General features: G+C 42.7%; 1 protein-coding gene across 1 annotated transcript in view; it reads left to right on the forward strand.

Annotated features, from left to right (window-relative positions):
- The window catches only part of vps33b (VPS33B late endosome and lysosome associated), a 33,344-nt gene extending 13,663 nt beyond the window's left edge, over positions 1-19,681 (forward strand). Inside the window, exons 12-24 of the mRNA XM_084307587.1 lie at positions 1,302-1,375; positions 1,464-1,550; positions 1,816-1,906; positions 2,646-2,720; positions 3,016-3,080; positions 5,543-5,597; positions 5,760-5,806; positions 10,130-10,262; positions 11,942-12,015; positions 14,266-14,367; positions 15,893-15,968; positions 18,752-18,874; positions 19,194-19,681. Of these exons, the coding sequence (XP_084163713.1) occupies positions 1,302-1,375; positions 1,464-1,550; positions 1,816-1,906; positions 2,646-2,720; positions 3,016-3,080; positions 5,543-5,597; positions 5,760-5,806; positions 10,130-10,262; positions 11,942-12,015; positions 14,266-14,367; positions 15,893-15,968; positions 18,752-18,874; positions 19,194-19,270 (1,079 nt within the window). The 3' untranslated portion in view covers positions 19,271-19,681. The remainder of the gene's footprint in view (positions 1-1,301; positions 1,376-1,463; positions 1,551-1,815; positions 1,907-2,645; positions 2,721-3,015; positions 3,081-5,542; positions 5,598-5,759; positions 5,807-10,129; positions 10,263-11,941; positions 12,016-14,265; positions 14,368-15,892; positions 15,969-18,751; positions 18,875-19,193) is intronic.
- Positions 19,682-24,462: the final 4,781 nt, after the last annotated feature.

Genomic DNA, 24,462 nt, shown 5'->3' on the forward strand with positions numbered 1-24,462 from the left:
ACTGTACCGGTACCACCCATTGTGACAACAGCCTTGTGAGTCCCACACACAAACGTGATGGAATTCAAGTTCATGTATTGAAAGGCAGGCTACATCATACATGCAGTGAGATTCATTGTTCTTGTATATGCTCTCGTATTATTGTTTATATAGGCTACCCAATACTGACATCAAAATAGATTGTAGTATGCCTCTAGAAATCATATGCAGCAGGTAGAAAATTGACGGAAAATCCATCGCGATTTGGAATAAAGTTGAGGAGAACTTTAATCCCTGGGTATTAATCAAACAACACGGGAAAAGGCAGTCATATTCCAGCACGGTCTTTATTAGTGTTTGCGCTGCCCAGGCAGCAATGGTTAATAGATATCATATCCGACATCACCGTACGTGTACACGTCTGTCAGCCTGTCTCATAACACGCTTCCCTCGGCTTAGTCCATTTTTCCACATTTCATGGGGGTATTCCATTACCGTATATGGTTAATCCGGGCGGTTCTGGTATGCAAATACTTAAAACAGTGCACAAGCTCAAACGTAGGATCAAAGTCATATTTATCATGACAGGTGTGCGTAGAACCTGCGTACGCACATGTGGTAAATCCCGTTTTTTCTGTGCGTGCACTGATTCTAAATTCTGTGCTTACGTGTGGAAATAGAACATTTCCTACGCCACGTTGATGAATGAGGGCCCAGGTCCAGGTCCAGCCACTGTGTGCAGCTCATCCTGCACCTCTCCATTATCATGCAGCAGTGTCTTTCTGACATCACAAATCATCACATTTTCAAATGACTCAGTTCAGTGAGGGTGAATATTGTGAGAGGAGAATTGGAAGAATGCGCCAATATGAGAATTTTGAGACATAGATCATATTAATATAAGTTCACATAGCTAGGAAACAATGCTAAACACTCAAAAAGGCCATTTATAAGATAGTTCCCCTTTAAGATGAAAACTTGGCCCACGATGGAATGAGTTTGAGACCCCTGGTCTATCCCTTGCAATAAAAAAAGGTTTTTACTTTTTAGTACTTTTCAAAGTAGAAACTTTTTGACTTTTACTCAAGTGTACGTTTTTAGCCAGATACTCTGACTTTTACTTGAGTGCGATTTTGAGACGGTACCCATACTTTCACTTAAGTATAATTTCTGGGTACTTTTTTACACCCCTGGTTAAAACAAGCAAATCAAGCAACCCATAGGAGGGGGACTAAATGCCAACGCTCATGTGGTTAGCAGGTGAATACTCGTGGGGCCGGATCCCATCAGGTGTGTTTCCTAATCCACTGTTTGTACTTCAGGATGTGTGGAGTTTGGGCCTGACGTCACGTCCAGTGACAAAAGTATTAAAGTGATGCTGAACTCTCAAGATAAGGTAGACTACAGTACCTACATCATTTTTTTTCATCATTCAGTGAAATAACTCTTAACTATAACTAATACTTTTTCTGTCTTTTCTTCAGGTGTTCAATGAAATCAGAAATGAACATTTCTCCAACGTGTTTAGCTTCCTCAGTCAGAAAGCCAGGAATCTCCAGACTGCTTATGATGTAAGTGAGATCCTGTACTGTAGCTATACTGTACGTCTGTGTGGACAGCAAGCGGAGAGGAGCTCCGTACTCTCACTCTAGTGAAAGGGTTAACATTCTGTAGTGTGGTAGTGAAAGGGTTGACCTTCTGTAGTGTGGTAGTGAAAGGGTTGACCTTCTGTAGTGTGGTAGTGAAGGTTAACCTTCTGTAGTGTGGTAGTGAAAGGGATAAAACAACTGCAGATTATAGTGTTTTCCTTATTGTCATTTCCTTTTGCTTTGTCAGAAACGTCGCGGGATGGACATCAAACAGATAAAGACCTTTGTCTCGGAGGAACTCAAAGGGTTAAAACAAGAGCACCGGCTGCTCAGCTTGCGTGAGTCTAGGATATCGAACTACTGTACCACCATCCAGGACACCACACGTCCATTACATTGCATTACACTATGAATTGAAAATGGGGGACCTTGATGTAAACAAGACGAAAGTCTTTCTCTGGTCTGCATCCCCTTAACAATTGTGTGTATTGAGCCGTACTGTATTGTACCCATTCTGCAATCTGTTAAATAAAGTTTTCATTCATTCATTCACACTCACTACCACCATCCAGGACGCCTGAATGCCTTCTACAACAGAACTGCATTTCCGCGTCTCTGATTGGCCAGGTAATTTCTGGTCATGTGACATGTATGCCCAATCGTGGGACCGCAAGTTTCTACCCTGGTTAAGCTTAGGCGCTCGTTCGAAGTTGGTTAAGGTTAGAGTTTGTCTTAGAGCATGGCGATAGAACGCCAGGTAGTTTGCAGGCTGTTAGACCCGGAAATAGGCGCAGAACTTGCTGTCCCACGATTGGCGCACATGTCACATGACCTGGCCAATCGGAGCCCAAAACTCGAACGCGGAAATGCAGTTCCGTCGTCGAAGGCATACATGCATCCAGGACACCACACTCACTGGAACCAACTGCAGTAGCCAGCAGATTTTACCAGCCAATTAAATTCCTTATAGCTGTCAAATTACGTGGCTGGAGCTAATTTCAACCTGCATTGCGTAATTTGTTTTTTTTGCTGTAGTGTTTGAATCAGTGAATCACTGAAAAGTAAAATCTCTTTCAGATATTGGAGCCAGTGAATCCATGATGAAGAAAAAAACAAAACAGGATTTTCAGGACCTGCTAAAGACAGAGCACTGTAAGAATGCGTTACTACTGTACATCCACTATGCTTTTATAATGATGTAAGAATGTTTTACTACATCCACTATGCTTTTATAATGATGTAATAATGCTTTACTACATCCACTATGCTTTTGTAGTAATATAAGAATGATTTACTACATATAATAGGCTTTTATAATAATGTAAGAATGCTTATATATTTTAATGTGACGTCCTACCTTCTTATCTCTTCTGACAATCTCTGTAGGTAGGAGTTCTATTTTAACTGAATGCCTGATTGATACTGAACTTGTTTTGTGATCTTACAGCCTTACTGGAAGGATTTGAGATCCGTGAATGTATTTCCTACATCGAGGAGCACATTAACAGACAGGTCTGTTTATTTTTTCTTCTGCATGAAAGATGAACTTTCCATCTGGATGAGTCAGCTGTGATGTGTTGTCTTGGTGACGTGTTGTCTTGGTGATGTGTTGTCTTGGTGATGTGTTGTCTTGGTTGAAGGAAATCGATGATTTACATTTGGTTTATAACCTATATCGAGATTAGTTTTAAGATGATAATATCATCATCATCATCACCATCATTATCCTGTATGTGTGTTTCCAGCCAAACCTGTGCAGACAGAGGGCCGTTATCAGCTGGGTGGAACAGAGAGAACTAGGGGGGGATAATATCAACAATTGAGCGGTTGCTATAGTGATCTGGGTCAAATAGCTGTGGTCGAAGACAGCACTGCTTATAGCCAGTTGAGAGCAGCATGCCGAGGTCGTTGAGCACATAATACTGATAAGGACTGCAGAATGGTCAGAAAAGTGGTTGACATCCATAGAACAGACGTCTAGTGTGTGTTTAAAGGTGAATAGCAGTTGCCATGGCAGCGTCACATAGTAACGAGGAAAGTGGGCGGGCCCCCGTTGCTAGGGAGAAGAAGTTATAATGAGAGTGTCTTCTGGGTACAGTTAGAATGAGAAACGAACCACACCGAAGAGCGCACGCGTTGATCAGAGACTTTCATCCCTCCCGTTAACCACAACATACTTTTATATAAACTGAAGGCTATGGGTTTTAACAGTATATCCTTAAGGTGGATGGAGTCTTATCTGAGAGGCAGGAAACAAGTAGTGGAAATTAATGGGAAGTATTTTAGGACCACTTTTATTTCTTTTATATGTCAATGACATGAAAACTGCATGTGAATGTAAACTGTTTTTATTTGCGGACGATGCTGCACTCATGGTCTCCCATCAGAACAAAAGAGAAGTAGAGAGGTCACTCAGTCTAGAGCTTGTCAAGATCAGTCATTGGCTGGTCGAAAACAGGTTATCCCTCCACCTGGGTAAAACCGAAGCTATCCTTTTTGGCTCTGCCATTCGACTTAAGAGGTCTCCTGGGTTCAAAGTAGTGTTAGGAGATATCGAGGTAACAGCAAAGGAGGAAGTCACATACTTACTGTAGGATGTGTTTTGGGCAACACCTTATCAGGGGTGAGCATGGCACAAAAGGTGGTCACAAAGATCAATCAGAGAATAAAATGTCTCGGTAGAGTGTCCACCTATATTAACAGGTCAGCAATGGAAGTCCTGGCAGGGGCACTGATCCAATGTCATTATGACTATGCATGCTCCTCCTGGTACACTGGCATCACAGTAGCACTGAAAGGTAGGCTACAGACAGCTCAGAACAAATTAGTTAGAATGATTTTAAAACTCCATCCCAGGACTCACCTTACACAGACACATTTTATCAGCCTCAAGTGGCTCAGGGTTGAGGAGAGGGTCTCTCAATTAAAACTCAACATGACACACAGGATACTCGGGAATACTGTCCCTCAATATCTTAGTGGATATTTTAACATGGTAAGGGATGTACACGGACATGCCACCAGGGGTAGTCCAACAGACATCGTCCCAGTGAGATGTAATAGAAAAATAGGCCAGAACTCATTCCTATATTCAGCAGCAGTACAATGGAATAGCCTACCAATGGAGTTGAAGCCCATAAACCCCTTCTCCACTTTTAAATCAGTTATAAAGAGGTGGATCATAAGTAGCAGAAGCTGGGAGTAGTGACCAAAGGGTTTCTAATATGTGTTATTCCTTTTTATTCTTTTATTGTCTATAAAATGGAATATTATTGTATGTATTTTTTTTTTATACCACACATCCTGACATACAGACACTACAAACACCCACGTCCACACACCAGTACATAAATCCACTGACACCAATGATGAAGGACCACAATGGAAACAAGCCTATGGCTTTATTGTGTTTATTTTAATCCTATTGGTAAATGGAGAAATATATACCTGTTCATATTGTGATCAAATGTATATGTGTGATTTCCATTCTAAATCAATAAACTATTCTATCTATCTATCTATCCACCCTCGCTGGGTGGGGGAGGGGAGTGACACCTCATCATTAGCTTCGGCTAACAGAGAAGGGTTTTGGCTAACGACGAGGCCTTAGCCACCATTGGACTAACAGCAGACAAGACGATAGAATAATGAATTTAGTGTTCCATCAAAGACTTTTCAAGGACAATACGAGATGGGTAACATCTGAGGGTTCCAAGAAAGGTAACATGTCTGACGGTGTGAATTATTATGATTACGGATTGCATTAAAGGGGAATGACCACGATGTACAGCCAGTATGAGAAGACGTCGGAGAAATAAAACACAACGCAGAAACTACACAGGCCAACAGATGAAGAAGTGATAAGGGGCTGATTGTGGTTTGCCAGAATCCAACATGGTGATGTGTTGTCTTGGTGATGTGTTGTCTTGGTGACGTGTTGCCTTGGTGATGTGTTCTCTCTTCTTCTGCTCCAGGGATCCATGCTGGAAAGCCTGAGGCTGCTCTGTCTGTTGTCCATCACAGAAAATGGCGAGTCTTCATATTTCAAGAAATTTTTTAAAACGATACTGTGTAACTTGAAGTTGTTATACTTATAGTGTAATGACAACTGTGTGTGTGTGTCTCTCTCTCTCTCTCTCTCTCTCTCTCTCTCTCTCTCTCTCTCTCTCTCTCGCTCGTATATTCTAACAGGCCTCCTTCCCAAAGACTACCGTTCATTAAAAGCCCAGTATCTGCAGGTGAGCTAGTAAAGTGTAAAGTGTGTTTTTTTTCTGTCCATCACACCAGAGTTCTCAAGGTCATGAAAATCCTGGAAAAGTTCTGGAATTTTTAAAGTAATGTTTTGGGAAATTATGAAATACCCATAGACGTTTGGAAAAGTCTTGAACATTTGAAACTACTGTGGTCATTTATGTAAATTAGAAGATGTAATTTTATGGGAATTGTTAGGTGAAAATGGTTAAGAGAGACTGTATGGCTGTTGCTTTATTTATTTATTTAGCTCATCTTTTTCTAACCTGTTGCCACAGTTCCATAGCAAGCATACAATTATTCACTACACACATGAGTGCATGCTTACCAACTGTCCGTCTGCAACACTACTATCACCGACATCTAAGAAGGGAGATCCCCCCTTGAATGGCCCTTCTAAGGTTTCTCTCCTCCACACTGCCTGTGGAGCTTTTTTCCCTATTGTTAGGTTTTAGTGAGTTTTTCCTTACCTTCGCGTGGGGTATGTCTGGGAGTGCTTGCATTCTTTCATTTATTTGCATTCATCTAAAAATGTTTGGACCTTATGGTGTTCTTGTTCTGTTCTTGACTTATTGTTATGTTTTCTTCTTGACTTGTTTAAAGAAGACCTGTACGGCCCATGGGGACATTAACGTGTGTTGTCGGGCCCTATAAATAAATTTGATTTGATTTGATTTGATTGTTCATGTATTACGCTGCACATATACAGCCATGGACATGTGTTATGGAGTTGTGTAAAATTCATGAAAAGGTTTCAGATCTTTCTGGGGAAATGAAGTGCGGGAACCCTGTCAGACAGACCAGCCTATATAACAGTCTATACACAACAGAACCCTGTCAGACAGACCGGCCTATAACAGTCTATACACCACAGAACCCTGTCAAACAGACCGGCCTATATAACAGTCTATACACAACAGAACCCTGTCAGACAGACCGGCCTATAACAGTCTATACACCACAGAACCCTGTCAGACAGACCGGCCTATAACAGTCTATACACCACAGAACCCTGTCAGACAGACCGGCCTATAACAGTCTATACACCACAGAACCCTGTCAGACAGACCGGCCCCAAGTCCCCTGCCTATAACAATCAGTTCAGTTCAGAGTTTTTATTTGCCACATGGAATCATACAATCATAGTTTCTTCATTACACAATCATAAATAGTCATTCCATGGACAAAAGGAGCAGGAAGAAGAATAAATCTTATAGTTACCTGCCCCTTATTCCTAAATTAACAAGTATTTACTTAATGGTCGGCGTACAACCTAATTTACACAAATAATAATTTATACCATTATAAAAGAAACACACAATCCACAGTTAAACAAGAAAAAATTAAATAATAATAATAATGATAAAGAGTAAAGAATAAAAGAAAAAGAAAACAACAGAATCAAACAGAACACAACAGCCCCCTTGTATTTCCGATGCTTGCTTCTTCTCTCAGACCGATGCGATATTTTAGAACCGTGAAGAATTGTATTACTGTACACTGAAAGTGTATTACTATCCACTGGTGCTATCTGAGTAGCTAGGTTCCTCGTTTTTGCATTTTGTTGCATTTTGTATTTTAGTTTTGTATATTGTGTATTTTGTATAGTGTTTGGTCTTTATTCTTATTTTTTTTTACTGTATGAAACACAATCTCAGGAGGCTCGTACAGAACCAAGCATTTCACTGTAATGTACATGTACCTTATAATGTGACAAATAAAACAAAACTTGAAACTAGTTCCAAGACATGGCGTCGGTCTGAGAGACGCATCGAGGAGAGAGAGGAAATACAAATGGACTTGGTTGTAATTATGTCACATGACTTGGTTGAGTCCGCTCATGGCTATGTAGCGATTTCACTACTGGCAGGTATTTCATACAGTACTGTACCACTTCATGTAAAAAAAATAAAAATAACTATCAAACTACCCCTTTAACCCTTTCACTACCACACTACCAAAGGGTTAACCCTTTCACTGCGACAATACAGAGGGTTCACTGCCACACGACAAAGGGTTAACCCTTTCACAGCCACACTACAGAAGGTTGAATGAATGAATGAATGAAAACTTTATTAACAGATTGCAGAATGGGTACAGTGCAGTACAGCTCAATACATACAATTGTTAAGGGGATGCAGACCAGAGAAAGACTTTCGTCTTGTTTCCACCAGGGTCCCCCATTTCCAATTCATCGTAACATATATGACATACATGACATACAGATAGACAGTACTGCTACATCTATACATTTATGACATACCAGATTTGCAATTACAGTACTGTATTTGTGATACAAAAAGAGTCCAGAAAGAAAAGAGTATATACATTAGGCGTAGAAACTGTACATTGGATTGGGTAGGTGGGGGTGGGACTGTACATTGGAGGTGGTTGGGGGGGGGGGGGGGGGGGGGGGGGGGTAGGAGTGGGGGGGGGGGGGGTGTTGGCGGGGGTTGTGTTCGGACATTTACAGGGGCCAGTTTCGAGTTGCAGTCTCCCTTAGGTGTTTTTTGAGAGTGTTTTTGAAAGTGGGTAGTGATTCACATTCCTTTACAGCTTTGGGTAGGGCGTTCCACATTGATGTGGCATAATTGCGAAACGTGTTTAGTCCCTTGTTTGAGCCGAATCTGGGTTTAACATGATTTGTGGAGCTCCCTCTGGTGTTGTGATCGTGGTATTCACTGACCTTTGGGAAGTATTTAGTCATGTACATGGGTACCTTGGTCGTGTAGTGTATCTTGTAGACCAGGCCCATTGCAAGTTGCTGTACTCTGTCGTCTACTCTAAGCCATCCTAGGTTGTCAAAGTGGGCAGGGGTGAGGTGGGTTCTAGGAGTAAGGTCAAGCAGTAGTCTGACCAGTTTGTTTTGAGATGTTTGTAATTTTGTTTTTAGCGCCTTTGAGGTGCTTTGGTACCATGAGGTGCAAGCATAGTCGTAGTACCCTTGAATGAGTGCTCCTGCTAGAGTCTTCAGGGTATTCTTGTTTACCAGTGAGGAGATCCGGTACAAGAAACGAGTTCGTTGGTTGACTTTTTTTATTACATTGGATGCCATTTTGTCACAGGAAAGATTTGCCTCTAGGATGGAACCCAGGTAGGTAATATCTTCTTTCCTTGTGACAATATTGTCACCCACTGTAACTGAGAAGCCGTCGGTCTTGCTGAGTTTGTTATTTGAACCGAAGAGAATGGACTCTGTTTTGCCCATGTGTAATGATAGTTTGTTATCAGCGAGCCATATGCAGATTTTGCTTAGTTCTGAGCTGAGGGTTTTTTCAACCTGTAATTTGTTCTTGTCAGAGACCAGCAGGGCTGAGTCGTCCGCAAACAGGAACAAGTTGCAGTCACAAGCTGACGACATGTCATTTGCATAAATTAGGAACAGTAGCGGACCTAGTATGCTTCCTTGTGGAACACCACAGTTTACTGTGAGGGGGGGGGATAGGGTACCGTTTACCTCCACCATCTGCTCTCTCCCCTCCAGGTAGGATTGCATCCAGCTCACTGATAGACTATCAAAACCAATTGCTTTTAGCTTGTCAATCAGAATGGTGTGATTGACAGTGTCGAAGGCCTTTTGTAGGTCCAGCATGACCATGCCGCAGTATTTGCCCGCGTCCACCTCTTGTTTGATGTGGTCGTTTAAATAGAGAAGGCATGTGTCAGTGGAGTGGGATGTTCTGAAGCCAGATTGGAATTCGTAGATTAGATTTTTTTCCGCAAGGTATTTTTCGACCTGTTCGTATACAATTTTTTCCATGACTTGAGGTTGACCTTTCACTACCACACTACAGAAGGTTAACCTTTCACTACCACACTACAGAAGGTTAACCCTTTCACTACCACACTACAGAAGGTTAACCTTTCACTACCACACTACAGAAGGTTACCCTTTCACTACCGCACTACAGAAGGTTAACCCTTCACTACCACACTACAGAAGGTTAATCATTCACTACCACACTACAGAAGGTTGACCTTTCACTACCACACTACAGAAGGTTAACCTTTCACTATCACACTACAGAAGGTTAACCCTTTCACTATCACACTACAGAAGGTTAACCCTTTCACTACCACACTACAGAAGGTTAACCTTCTGTAGTGTGGTAGTGAAAGGGTTAATATGAACCTCACGCAGCATCTATAAAGCACAAAACCCGTTTAGCTGAGCTCAAATATCCTCATAACAAAGATACATTATGTAAAGAAATGGAACAATGTTTGTCCGAGGGGAGTAACGACGGTTGTGATTAGAGGATTGAGAAAAGAGGGTGGGGTTTGTTGAGCTGCCACTCCTGTCCCGTCAGAGCTACGGCGTGGAGCACCTGCTGACGTTCTCCAACCTGCGGCAGCTGGGCCTGCTGGTGGAGCAGCAGCCGGGGGAGACGCAGAGCGCCGTGGAGAGTAAAGTGGGCAAGCTGGTGAACGACAAGACGGCAGGCGAGACACACACAGACACACACGCATGCATGCACGCACACACACACACACACACACACACACACACACACACACACACACACACAAATAGACTCACACATACACACACACACACACACACACATACACAAATAGACTCATATACACACACACATACACACAAATAGACTAATTTTTTTTTTGTTATCCACTTTTTCTCCCATTTTCTATATTTTCTCCCATCCCAATTTCGTATCATCCAATTCAACCCTCCCCTGTCACGAACGCTGTTTCTTGCCTCCCACAAGCCGGCTGCAATGTGGACTAAGTCATACATAGCACAAGTCCCCTCCGGTACTTGAGGTAACAGCAGTCGCATCTTTTCACCTGCGCAGCTCAATCTCTCAGTGGCGAGGAGTAACGCGTGGGAGGCTCACGCTGCCCCCGACACTTCCTGATTGTACTGCGCAGGCGCACCAACCGACCTGTAGGAGTCGCTGTCCACAACGCCCGATCCCCACCCATCAGTTTCCCACCCCCTAATACGGCCAATGTGTATTAGTACGGACGACCAGCTAAACTGAAAGCAAATGTGGAGCGCTGGGCTCGAACAGGCGAGCCCAGCGTCTCCAGATTTCGTGGCGAGCGCCTTGCCCGCTACGCCACGTAGCCGCCCCACACACAAATAGACTCATATACACACACACATACACACACATACACAAATAGACTCCTATACACACACATACACACACAAATAGACTCATATACACACACATACACACACACACACACACACACATACACACACAAATAGACTCATATACACACATATATACACACAAATAGACTCACAGACACACATACACACAAATAGACTCATATACACACATATACACACACATAGATACATACACACACACACGACTCATACACACACACACACACACACACACACACACACACACACACACACACACGACTCATATACACACACACACATACATACATACATACATTGATCCCCTGGTCAATGACGGGACTCCAGGTAAAACTCCCTGTGTTTCAATATCATCTTATAACTCCCAGAGTAAACAGGTTTTTAGAAAATCCTATATGATTGTACAGTAGCTATTTCCATACAGATATTTGACATGAATATGCCTGCGTTCCTATAGATGTTTCATGTAACATATACATTACATTTACATTTATATTTAGTCATTTAGCTGAACGCTTTTATCCAAAGCGACTTACAAGTTCTGTACGTGTTCATGATCAGGTCATCACCTTGTTGCCGGTATTGATTTTCAGCACCCAGCTCAAAGTGTTTCTAAAGACTATTCTAAAGCGTTCCCGAAGCGATCTAAAGCGTCCTGAAGCGGTCAGAAAATATTATGCTTTCCCCGTGCTACGCCCCACAGCTGGCTCCCATTACCTATTTAATGATCTCCGCCGCGCTGTGGCTGATTCACCCACAGCACAACAGAGTCCACCCAACTGGTTACACAGATAATCATAACATTCCCATAAATCATAACCTTCTATTGGTAATAATAATAATAATAATAATAATGATAATAATAATATTAATAATAATAATAATAATCCATAACAAAAACACTCATTCGGCCTTTACACTTTTCAGCACCCAGCCCTATGCCTCCCTGACCCTCCCACTAATCCTGCTGTTTCTGTAGGCAAGCTGTCCGATGCCTTCTCCTCCCTGGCAAAGAAGAGCAATTTCAGAGCCTTGAGTAGAAGACTTAACCTGGTAAGTAATCTTCAGCGGTACGGTTCTGCTCCAAAAGTAACATGTTTTTCATTAAACATTAAACATTAACATTAAAGCTGAAGCTAAGTCACCACCACACTGTATCTACATTAATAACACTGTCTACCATTAGCAGCGTTTCTCATACACTGATTTATTTGGACAATAGCCTACAGGCTCATCACAAACTAATAACCTAACGTAGCGAGTGCTTCTTGTGTTTTACGCGTAGACAGTCATTTCTGTGTCCGTTACCGGGGGGGCGAGCAGTGGCTCGGGAGGTAGAGCAGTCGTCTGGTAATCCGGAGGTTCCCGGTTCGATTCCCGCTCCTCCCGGGCAGCGTGTCGAAGTGTCCTTGGGCAAGACACTTAACCCCCCAGGGCTGTACGCTGCGATGATCTCATCGCAAATTGCCCCTTTAATTGGCCGTTGCGATTGGTAAATAATATTTGGGGGCGGGCTTGCGAGTAGGGATTTCAAGCCTTGCATTCGCATTTCACTCCTAAATGATCCAAGGCGTGTGATGACGCTGAGCACTCAGGTATGATCAGCGGGGGAAATCAACTGAGCACTCACTCTGATAGACTGGCTGACTGTCTGATTTAGCTATGAAGAAAAGTAAAGTTAGTAGTAGGGATGGGAATCGATGGTTCCTAACTGGGTTTTGGCCATATGCTCCCGAAATTCTCCCGCTGTTTGGCTGCTTCTATGTGCAGTGAAAACTACTCTAAATGATGTCATTGATTTAGTTCAGGGTTAGCCGCGGAGCTAACGTGAGCTAATCAAGCTCACAGAGAGAGATAAACAGCTGACAGCAGGTAGTACAGGTACAAATACAATAAAACAAGGGGTGGGGGCTGTTGTGTAAACCTTGTGTCGCGTCAATCTGGTCCACACGTTACTCGTTCATATCTCAGCCTGTGCTGAGATATGCCCATTCCGCGGTCTGTTAATAAAGTTTTCAATCAGACAGATGTATGGAAAGGCTTTTATTATAACATTCGTTGAGGTAAAATCATTATGCCTCATTTAGTCATCCTGCAGAGCACTGGTCTCCTACTCGTGGGCCGCGGGGAGCTAATGTAAGTAGCTTTGTTGATGTCAGCACACGGGGCATTCAGGAAGTCAAAAACGAATGCGCTTGCCGATTGGTGCTAAGAACAGCAGGGCGGGTGCAAGCGTTGTGACGTAATTGGCAGACTCTACTGTCAATCAAAATTATTGTTTTCCGTCAGAATGAATGAATGAGAACTTTATTAACAGATTGCATAATGGGTACAATACAGTACAGGAGGATGAAGACCAGAGAAAGACTTTCGGCTTTTTTACATAAGGCTCCTCCATTTTCAATTCATCAAAACATTTAGAGACATACAAATATACAGTAGTTTCATAAAAATGCTAAAATGCTATTTATTGATTGATTGGTTTAAAACTTTATTAACATATTGCAGAATGGGTACAGTACAGCTCAATACATACAATTGTTAAGGGGATGCAGACCAGAGAGACTTTTGTCTTGTTTACATCAGGGTCCCCCATTTTCAATTCATCATATTTCATATCTAAATCATATAATATCTCATTGCTAAATATATGCAATATATAATCTAATAATCCAATAATCTAAATCTAATATATAATATAAAAATGCTAAATGCATGGGTATTTTATTTTGTCTTTAATGTTAGCTTGCAAACTCATACTGTCTTGGTAAGCCTCATAATGAATTGTTTGGGGTAAAAAAGAAAAAACATTGTGATGTGTATCGCCGAAAGGTCAGAAAATATCGTGATATCATATTTAGGCCATATCGCCCAGCCCTAGTTGGTTCATTATAAAAGATACAAACCTGACAACAAAAGCACTTAAATGTTAAATAAAAGGACCACAGTAATGAGGCAGGAGGAACATATTTTTTTGCACTATAATGGTAAAATTGTTATTTAAAAATTTGCCCCTAAAACATATTTTTTGCCCCTAAATTTCTAATTTAGGGGCAAGTGTGCCCCTAGTGAAAAAGCTTAGCGTACAGCCCTGCCCCCTAATTGCTCCCGATGATGCATGGTCGCCTCCGCTGTCGGTGTGTGTGAATGTGTGAGCGAATGGGTGAAATGTGAGGAACAAATTGTTAAGCTGCTATATGAATGCAGCCATTTACCATTGACCTGCCCCACTGTGCCCCAGCCTGCCGCCACCTGCTGCTGCGCTGGGTAGTAACTGCTGTACTGTGATCGTTTACTGTGCAGGTGCCCAAGTCGGATGAGGAGTACGACCTCCGTGTCCCTCGAGACATGGCCTACATCTTCAGCGGCGCCTACGTCCCTCTGAGCTGCAGACTCATCGAGCAGGTGGGGGATCACAAGTCACAACGTCGTCAACAGAATACAATCAAATCAAGTTAGGGATGTTCGATGTTGGCTTTTTTACCGATATCCGATATACCGATATTGTCCAACTCTTAATTTTTTTCCGATCAATTCGATTTAAAGAGAGAAGCGCCTTACTCTGACTCAAGGACACTTTACTTAAAAAGGGAGTTGAGATAAACTATATTAGAGCTGGGCCGTTAACGGCGTTAATGTGCTGCGTTAACGCGATACTAGTATAGCGCGATAATATAATTGACGCATTAATCTAAATTTTTTTTTTTTTTTTTTTTTTTTTTTTAACCCTTTATTTACCCAGGGTAGGTTCGCTGAGCACAGATGCTCTTTTTCAGGAACGCCCTGCTTCACATTCACACAGTTCCATTCACACCTGGGAGCTGCCCAGTACAACCACAGTTGACACCATTGGCCACTGAGCAACTCCACTGGAGCAGTTGATTCAAGCCATGTCACATAGTTCAAGTTTGAAATGCTTCTTTCTGTTTTGCTCCTGAGAGTGTGCTAGATACTGTACTGTACTGGTAATATTATTTATTTGTGTTAACTTCTGAATAAAACAACTTATTAAACACAAGTACATTTTATTGAACATTATTTTGATATTTCATTACCAATTATCATAGCAAAACAGTTTTTTCAAACAGTCTGTAATGCATTTTGGAAACAGGAGATGGGCTCATTGTGTAATGGGCCACCTGGCCTGAGAAACATAAGGAGGAAAGAAAAAGTAAGGACTTACTTCTGGTCATTATTTGGGTAGAACACACATATTTTGAATGCCTTCGGCAGGTTTTCTTTTTTTTTTTAGCCATTTTAATCTAGATTAAATCCAGGATTGCAGATAGATTAATCTAGATTAAAAAAATTAATCTATGCCCACCTCTAATATATATGATAAGATATAAGATATAAATATATATATAGTAACAAGAACATTTAAAATTAAATTAAATTAAAAGGAGGCACGGTGCAGTCTGTCCATTTGCAAGAAACAAAAACACAAAAAAAGAAAAAGAAAGAAATATACAGTATATAATAATAATAATAATAATAATAATAATAATAATAATAATAATAATAATAATAATAATAATAATAATAATAATAATAATAATAATAATAATAATAATAATAATAATAATAATAATAATAATAATAATAATAATAATAATAATAATAATAATAATAATAATAATAATAATAATAATAATAATAATAATAATAATAATAATAATAATAATAATAATAATAATAATAATAATAAAAACAACAGGGTCGGTAGCTTAAAAATAAGAGTCGGGGGGGGGGGGGGCTACTTGGCAGCAGCACCGTGTTGCGAGAAGGCATGTTTGAAAAGGTGGGTTTTGAGATGGGTCTTGGAGAGGTTGATGGTGTCAGAGCCTCAGATGGCAGGGGAGAGGGAGTTCCACAGCCTAAACACATCTCTACCGCCCCCTGTTCTGTGTGTTCTGTGTGTTCTGTGCAGGTCCTAGAGAGGGACGGCTGGACGGGGCTGGAGGAAGTCACCAGGATGCTTAATGGCCATGAGTTTGCCGTCACAGGTAGGCCCTTTATCAACCGTGACCATATGAAGGGACAATTCCGACCGCTTGCGACCTGGATTGATCTAATTCAGACCGGAATCTTCTCACTTTGTACCTTCCTGCATCGAGTGAGTGGTGTTTTTCTGGGAAAACTGAAAAAAAAACATTTCTGAAATGTCTCTGAAAGGATGTGTTTTGTGTTTTTCTGGTGTCTTGTCTGTTTGGCAACTTGACTGCCCAGGACAGCAAACTAATGCAAATGACAGCAGCAGCAGAAACAAATGTCTATCATTGCCTGCATTACCGGTAACTCTTTCACTACCACACTATAGAAGGTTGACCTTGTGGTAGTGAAAGTGTTAACCCTTTGTAGTGTGGTAGTGAAAGGGTTAACCTTCTGTAGTGTGGTAGTGAAAGGGTTAACCTGTAGTGTAGTAGTGAAAGGGTTAACATTCTGTAGTGTGGTAGTGAAAGGGTTAACCTTCTGTAGTGTGGTAGTGAAAGGTTACCCTTCTGTAGTGTGGTAGTGAAAGGTTACCCTTCTGTAGTGTGGTAGTGAAAGGGTTAACCGTCTGTAGTGTAGTAGTGAAGTGTTGCCAGTCTAACCTCCAGAATGAAAGTTTAAGAACATTTTGTTCTGTGACCACCTCAGTATTCAACATGTTCATCTTGTATGTGATATTCATTGCCCTCCATAGCGATGGTCGAGGTGAGACACCTACTGTATATAAATCCCAATGCCAAGATGTGATTGATTGAAATTCCTTCTCCTAGTGTAGAGTGTGACATCTAAATCTAACGTCTCTGTACCTCTCTAGTCGCTGACCACAGCTGTTATCTCTGTACCTTTCTAGTCTCTGACCACAGCTGTTATCTCTGTACCTCTCTAGTCTCTAGTCTCTGACCACAGCTGTTATCTCTACCTCTCTAGTCGCTGACCACAGCTGTTATCTCTGTACCTTTCTAGTCTCTGACCACAGCTGTTATCTCTGTACCTCTCTAGTCTCTAGTCTCTGACCACAGCTGTTATCTCTACCTCTCTAGTTGCTGACCACAGCTGTTATCTCTGTACCTTTCTAGTCTCTGACCACAGCTGTTATCTCTGTACCTCTCTAGTCTCTAGTCTCTGACCACAGCTGTTATCTCTACCTCTCTAGTCTCTGACCACAGCTGTTATCTCTGTACCTCTCTAGTCGCTGACCACAGCTGTTATCTCTGTACCTCTCTAGTCTCTGACCACAGCTGTTATCTCTGTACCTCTCTAGTCGCTGACCACAGCTGTTATCTCTGTACCTTTCTAGTCTCTGACCACAGCTGTTATCTCTGTACCTCTCTAGTCTCTAGTCTCTGACCACAGCTGTTATCTCTGTACCTCTCTAGTCTCTGACCACAGCTGTTATCTCTGTACCTCTCTAGTCTCTGACCACAGCTGTTATCTCTGTACCTCTCTAGTCTCTGACCACAGCTGTTATCTCTGTACCTCTCTAGTCTCTGACCACAGCTGTTATCTCTGTACCTCTCTAGTCTCTGACCACAGCTGTTATCTCTGTACCTCTCTAGTCTCTGACCACAGCTGTTATCTCTGTACCTCTCTAGTCTCTGACCACAGCTGTTATCTCTGTACCTCTCTAGTCTCTAGTCTCTGACCACAGCTGTTATCTCTACCTCTCTAGTCTCTGACCACAGCTGTTATCTCTGTACCTCTCTAGTCTCTGACCACAGCTGTTATCTCTGTACCTCTCTAGTCTCTAGTCTCTGACCACAGCTGTTATCTCTGTGCCTCTAGTCTCTGACCACAGCTGTTATCTCTGTACCTCTCTAGTCTCTAACCACAGCTGTTATCTCTGTACCTCTCTAGTCTCTGACCACAGCTTTTATCTCTGTACCTCTCTAGTCTCGGACCACAGCTGTTATCTCCGAAACACAACAATGTTATTGCCTAAACCTCCTCTCACCTCCAGGTCACACATCCCATGCCTCCTCTCCAGTGGTCTCTCAGCCCACTATATGTATAGATGTGGAATAGAGTCAATTCCCCTAATCAAATTTCAAGATTCTATAATTCTATGGTGAATTTTGTCACATCAGGCAGTAAAGGATCTATTCTGGGTGTTTTCATCAGGCAGTAAAGTGCCTATTCTGGTTGTTTTCATCAGGCAGTAAAGAGTCTATTCTGGGTGTTTTCATCAGGCACTAAAGGGTCTATTCTGGGTGTTTTCATCAGGCAGTAAAGGGTCTATTCTGGTTGTTTTCATCAGGCAGTAAAGGGTCTATTCTGGTTGTTTTCATTAGGCAGTAAATGGTCTATTCTGGTTGTTTTCAGCAGGCAGTAAAGAGTCTATTCTGGGTGTTTTCATCAGGCACTAAAGGGTCTATTCTGGGTGTTTTCACCAGGCACTAAAGGGTCTATTCTGGGTGTTTTCATCAGGCACTAAAGGGTCTATTCTGGGTGTTTTCAGCAGGCACTAAAGGGTCTATTCTGGGTTGTTTTCAGCAGGCAGTAAAGTGCCTATTCTGGTTGTTTTCATCAGGCAGTAAAGGGTCTATTCTGGGTGTTTTCACCAGGCACTAAAGGGTCTATTCTAGGCGTTTTCAGCAGGCAGTAAAGGGTCTATTCTGGGTTGTTTTCAGCAGGCAGTAAAGTGCCTATTCTGGTTGTTTTCATCAAGCAGTAAAGGGTCTATTCTGGGTGTTTTCACCAGGCACTAAAGGGTCTATTCTAGGCGTTTTCAGCAGGCAGTAAAGGGTCTATTCTGGGTGTTTTCAGCAGGCAGTAAAGGGTCTATTCTGGGTGTTTTCAGCAGGCAGTAATGGAGCGGACCAGAGAGGGAAGAGCGACGCACAGCGTATTATCCTGGTGATGTTCCTGGGAGGCTGTACCTTCTCAGAGATCTCCGCCTTACGCTTCCTGGGCAGACAGAGAGGTAAAGCTCACCTGTCGTTGGGCTGCTGGTGCACCCAAGGGGACTCATTCACTCATATCAACGTGTTTGGTGTTTATCTTCAAATTCCCTGTAGTATCACTCATCTTGTTAGTTCTTTTACACACCTTCCTCTGATATTTCAAAAAGATATATATATATTTCTTAGTTTTTTTAAAACATTGTATGTGTGGTGGGGTGGGGGTATTTCTTCTATAAATAGATCTGGGGAAAATAACAAAGGAAAGAAACTATTAAGATATTATTTTCTCATGTTAACAATTGTTGAAGGTTTATTCTCCCCGTCTTCTCTTTCTCCTAGGTTATAAATTCATTGTGGTAACCACTGCCATCACTAACAGTGCCAGACTGTTGGAGGCTCTACTGGACAACCAGTGACCCCCCCCCCCCCCCCCCCCCCCCCCAGTGACATCATTCTGATGTCATGACATTCCATGGCATCATCTGTACTGGGACAGCTTCAACCCCTCAGATACCTTCAAAACAGAGATGGCTAATTATCAGCCTTTTAATGGACATTATGGCTGTTGCTGCTCCATCATCTATCTAACCACAGGCATCATCAGTGGATACACGTTGGCAAATATCATTGTTGTACCATGTTTGCGGCACTAAACAAAGCAAAAAGTGGAACGTTACAACTGCGAAATCCGATGTAAAAATGAATGCTGTATAAAATGAATAAATGTATTTGTTTTTAACATGCTTTTTTCTTCTTTTCATAAATACTTTTTTTTGGTGTACATCTTTATTGCCATATACAAAGAACATTGCAATACATTACATTAATTTCATACATATAAATAAAAAATAACATAACTGCATAATGCAAAATGTGTAGACGAAGAACTATAAGAATAAAACAGAGGAATAAAAGAAATAAAGATGGCTCAGGGCTTATTATTTCAAAAGACTCATATTTTTTCATGCATATGTATGCGTGTTATCCTGTGGTGAATATAAATATAGTTTAGGAGTGATCAGGGGTAATTCCTGAAAAGCGAGTTGAAGGGCACTACGTGTATTCTACTATAAGCGTTGGCGTTTCTTGCCTGGACGCGTGTGGCTTTTTCCCAATCCAACAGTGCAAAAATGCGGAAGCATTCGTCACCGCACGCCACTACGGTAAAGCGCCTTTCTTTTCAGGCCCGCTTTGGGAGCTGTCGCGCGGAAATAGGCTGTCTATTGCCATTCTCTTTGACAAACTCTAACCTTAACCAGCTCCTTAACAGCGCCTAAACTTAACCGTTCTAACCTTAACCAACTCCGAAACAATGCCTAACCTTAACCTTAACCATGCCTAACCTTAACCATAGAAAGAATATTGCCATTCTCTTTGACAAACTCTAACCTTAACCAGCTCCTTAACAGCGCCTAAACTTAACCGTTCTAACCTTAACCAACTCCGAAACAATGCCTAACCTTAACCTTAACCATGCCTAACCTTAACCGGCGAAAGAATACACGTTAAAAAAAAATCACGTTAAAAAAAAAATATTTGACGGGATTCGAACTCACCAGCAACTAGCTGGCGGATCCATAGCCATGGCGTCTTGCCAATTGAGCTATTTCTGGATACTGAATTTGGGGCGGTGACTTATATATATTGTTAAGGCGGGATCTCATGCGCATGCGCGAGCACCTCGCGAGCACGCCGGCGCACGCACGCACCTGAGCGAGCACGCCGCCGCTGGGCGCTGCGTGAAGGAAAATGAAAGGCGCATTACCGCACGGCACTACGGTACCTCCGATGACGAATGCGGAAGCATTTTTGCACTGTTGGATTTGGAAAAAGCAAAAGGCTGCCTGGACACGCTACTATTTCCATTTTTTATGCTTTGATGGCCAGTAACGGCATTTGTGTTGAACACTACAGACACAGCTGGATGGATATGAAAACATTGTTGGATCAAGCTGAAATTGATGTCAGATAGTCCTTACCTTTGGTCGGGGGTATTCCAAAATGAATATTCCAATTGTCTGATCGCGATTTCCAGTATTGGTGTCCATCTGGTCCCGGACATAATTTGGCACAACTTATGGATTGAGTGTGCCAGATGCGTTTCGAAGTGGTCGGATGAAGCGATTTACTCGGCTCCGTCTAAATTTAGCGCCCGGAGGGATTTAACCGTAACACGCGGTCTAGAACAGGGTTTACTGCACTCTCGATACTGCCACCTAGCCTGATCTGGCCGGTACTGCACCCTCGGGGTCCCAGTGTGCCTTTTAACGGCAACATACAGGTCCGTGACATTGAATAGAATATTAAAATCGAAAAAAAGAAAAACTGACCAAATAACGAGTTTACTCATTGTTGGCGCTCAACCGCTGGCGGCCAATAACGAGTAAACTCGTTGTTGGTGCAGAAAGTTAAGGCGAGACAGTGAGTTTTCTTCACTATGTGGCTGACATTGTTGTTCCATTTAATATGTCTATACGTCGTCTACTATGCACTCAGAGTGTAGCGCTCAAGTTCGACACTGTTTGACAAACAATACCACTGAGCCTTAGCTGCCAGAGTTGTACCCCTCCTGCTGACTTGTTCACAATTTGGAAGTCGCTTTTGATAAATACATAATCTAAATGTGAATGTTAATTTAAAACAACAGGTGATTAGCATTAAATGACAACCATTGCCAATGTGCTGTAGCAGTGCACCATAATGGTTGACGTGACGAGTCATAACAGAATACTATGAATGAAATACAATTATTGTTATCATAAAATATAATCTGACCCAAGTCTGGTTGGTACCCATTTTGATAGTAGAGAGTGATGCGATGAAGCTGAGCTCATCGTGACATGGAACACATTGATAAGTTGAATTATTACATGTCCAAGTAACTAAGTATTTTTACTCATGTAGCCTACTGTACTTAAGTAAATGTTTGCATTTCTTTTAATACAATATATAGATAGAATTAAAGCCCTATTTGTTGCCTGTCGATTGCCCTTTCAGGTGACAAAATCCATTCAGCGGTTCTCGAGTTACATGCCGATATGTGAGGCGTGCCCCAAAGTACGCAAAAGTACACATTACCAGGGGGCTCTAGCTCCGTCAATCATTTGGCGATCTCGAAAATCTTTGCACAGGGTTGTAGCCAATGAGTGTGGCTTTCCAATGATACCCCATGATATGATAATTGCGGATCTAATACGGTCTATTGATCGATTTATGATAAAGAAAAGCAGGGTCCCCCTATAGGGGGACTTTAAGGCTTAACAGGCTCTCCTATTGTGTTGTGTATCCTGTAGTGTATTGTATCATGTAACTGTGTCTTCCATGTTTGTATACTGTATGTGTATTCGCTCTGGAGGCAAATCATGTTTCCCCTCTGGGATTAAGAAATATACCATACCATATACACAAACAATGGCAGCCGAGCACATAGCCTTCTTAGCTGAAGTTATGTGAAAGTATATCATCTTCATACATTTTTGCCATGTTTTCTATGCAAAATATTTTTCTTCAAAGTAACTAGTAACTGATTGAATTCAGTGGAGTAAAAAGTACAAAATTTCTTTTGAAATGTAGTGGAGTAAAAGTACAAAGTTCTCTAAAATGAAAATACTCACGTAATGTGCAAGTAGCTCGAAATTGTACTCAAGTACAGTACTTGAGTAAAAGTACTTAGTTACTTTCCACCACTGATAAGAACCTAAAGCAATACTACACATTTTGCCCACTGTGCCCTCAGGTCAACTGCAGATCTTGTTTGTACAGTGTCAGTACCGCGGTCATTATATCCGTTGTGTATATTCATCCACAGGCAAATACCGGCAAAGCGCTGGGGGAATTACACGACCACATCAACAAACAGCAGATCAAGCACCCGGAAGCCGCGACGATAGTGACTGGTGATTTCAACCAGGCAAACCTGAAAAAAGTGATGCCGACCTTTTTTCAGCACATCGCCTGCTCCACAAGAGGGGGGAACACACTCGACCACTGCTACACCCCGTTCAGAGCTGCCTACAAGGCTGTAGCGGCTCCGCCACTGATGGGCTCTGTAAGCGCGAGCGATCACGACTCCATCTTTTTAATCCCAGCATACAAACAGAGATCACGCGAAGTCGTCGTGTCACGTGAGACAAAAAAGTGGTCTGACGAATCAGAGGCCGAGCTCCGTGACGCGTTCAAGGATACAGACTGGGACATGTTTGAAGGAAGCGCCAGTGACGTCAGCGAGTATGCTGATACCGTTGTAAGCTACATAACTACAGTGGCAGACGGCATTGTCCTCACAAAGACGGCGCGGGTTTTCCCAAACCAGAAACCTTGGGTGGACAGCACTATAAGAACAGCCCTAAACTCACGCACCACGGCTTATAACCTGGGCAGAGAGTCAGGAAATATGGAAGAATACAAGGCTTCAGTCTACACTCTGCGCAAGGCTGTTAAACTTGCTAAGAGGACATATGCTGAGAAACTGGAGACACAAATGGCACAAAACGACACAAGAGGCTTGTGGAGGGGACTGAAGACAATAACTGACTACAAAGTCAGCGCTCCCTCAATGGGGAGCGACGACGCCTCTCTAGCGGACAAACTCAACTCCTTCTACGCTCGGTTCGGTGTAGACAGTGTCGCCGCTAGCCCTCTGGCTAGTGACGTCACTGGCGCACCGGCTGTTGTGGAGGGGGGGGGGCAACCGCGGGGGCGCTCTCTCGTTGTCGGAACACAGTGTGAGAAGAGCATTTATGCAGGTGAACACCAGGAAGGCTGCAGGCCCAGATGGTATAACAGGACGCATACTTAAGTCCTGTGCAAACCAGCTTGCCCCGGTGTTCACCGCCATATTTAATCAATCCCTGGCGGAGTCAGTAGTCCCTGCCTGCTTCAAGATGTCTACCATCATCCCTGTACCGAAGAAACCCACCCCAACATGTCCAAATGATTACAGACCGGTGGCACTCACCTCTGTGGTCATGAAATGTTTCGAGAGGCTGGTCAAGGACCACATTTGTGCCTCTCTCCCCAGTGATATGGACCCTATGCAATTTGCATACAGGACAAACAGGTCCACTGATGACGCGGTCTCCCAGGTACTGCACAGCACTCTCTCCCACCTTGACCGTCAGAAGGGGGGCTATGTGAGACTGTTGTTCATTGACTACAGCTCAGCGTTCAACACCATAGTCCCCACCAGACTGGTGGACAAGCTGATCGAGCTAGGCCTGAGCTCCGCCCTGAGCGCCTGGGTACTGGACTTTCTGAGTGAAAGACCCCAGGCGGTCAGGGTGGGGGGTCAGACCTCCAACACCATCACCCTGAGCATCGGGTCCCCCCAGGGCTGTGTTCTAAGCCCCCTGCTGTACTCACTCTACACACACGACTGTGTGGCCAAGTTCAGCTCCAACTCCATTGTGAAGTTCGCCGACGACACGGTGGTGGTGGGGCTGATCTCGGACAACGACGAGAAGGCCTACCGGGAGGAGGTTGAGGTACTGGAACGTTGGTGCCAGGACAACAGCCTGCTCCTGAACATTGGTAAAACCAAGGAGCTGATCGTGGATTATAGGAGAGGACAGCGGGAGACACACACACCACTGAGGATTAACGGGGCTAC

Source organism: Notolepis coatsorum (genome assembly GCF_963971535.1).
Source record: "Notolepis coatsorum genome assembly, chromosome: 2".
NCBI classification, from domain to species: Eukaryota; Metazoa; Chordata; class Actinopteri; order Aulopiformes; family Paralepididae; genus Notolepis; species Notolepis coatsorum.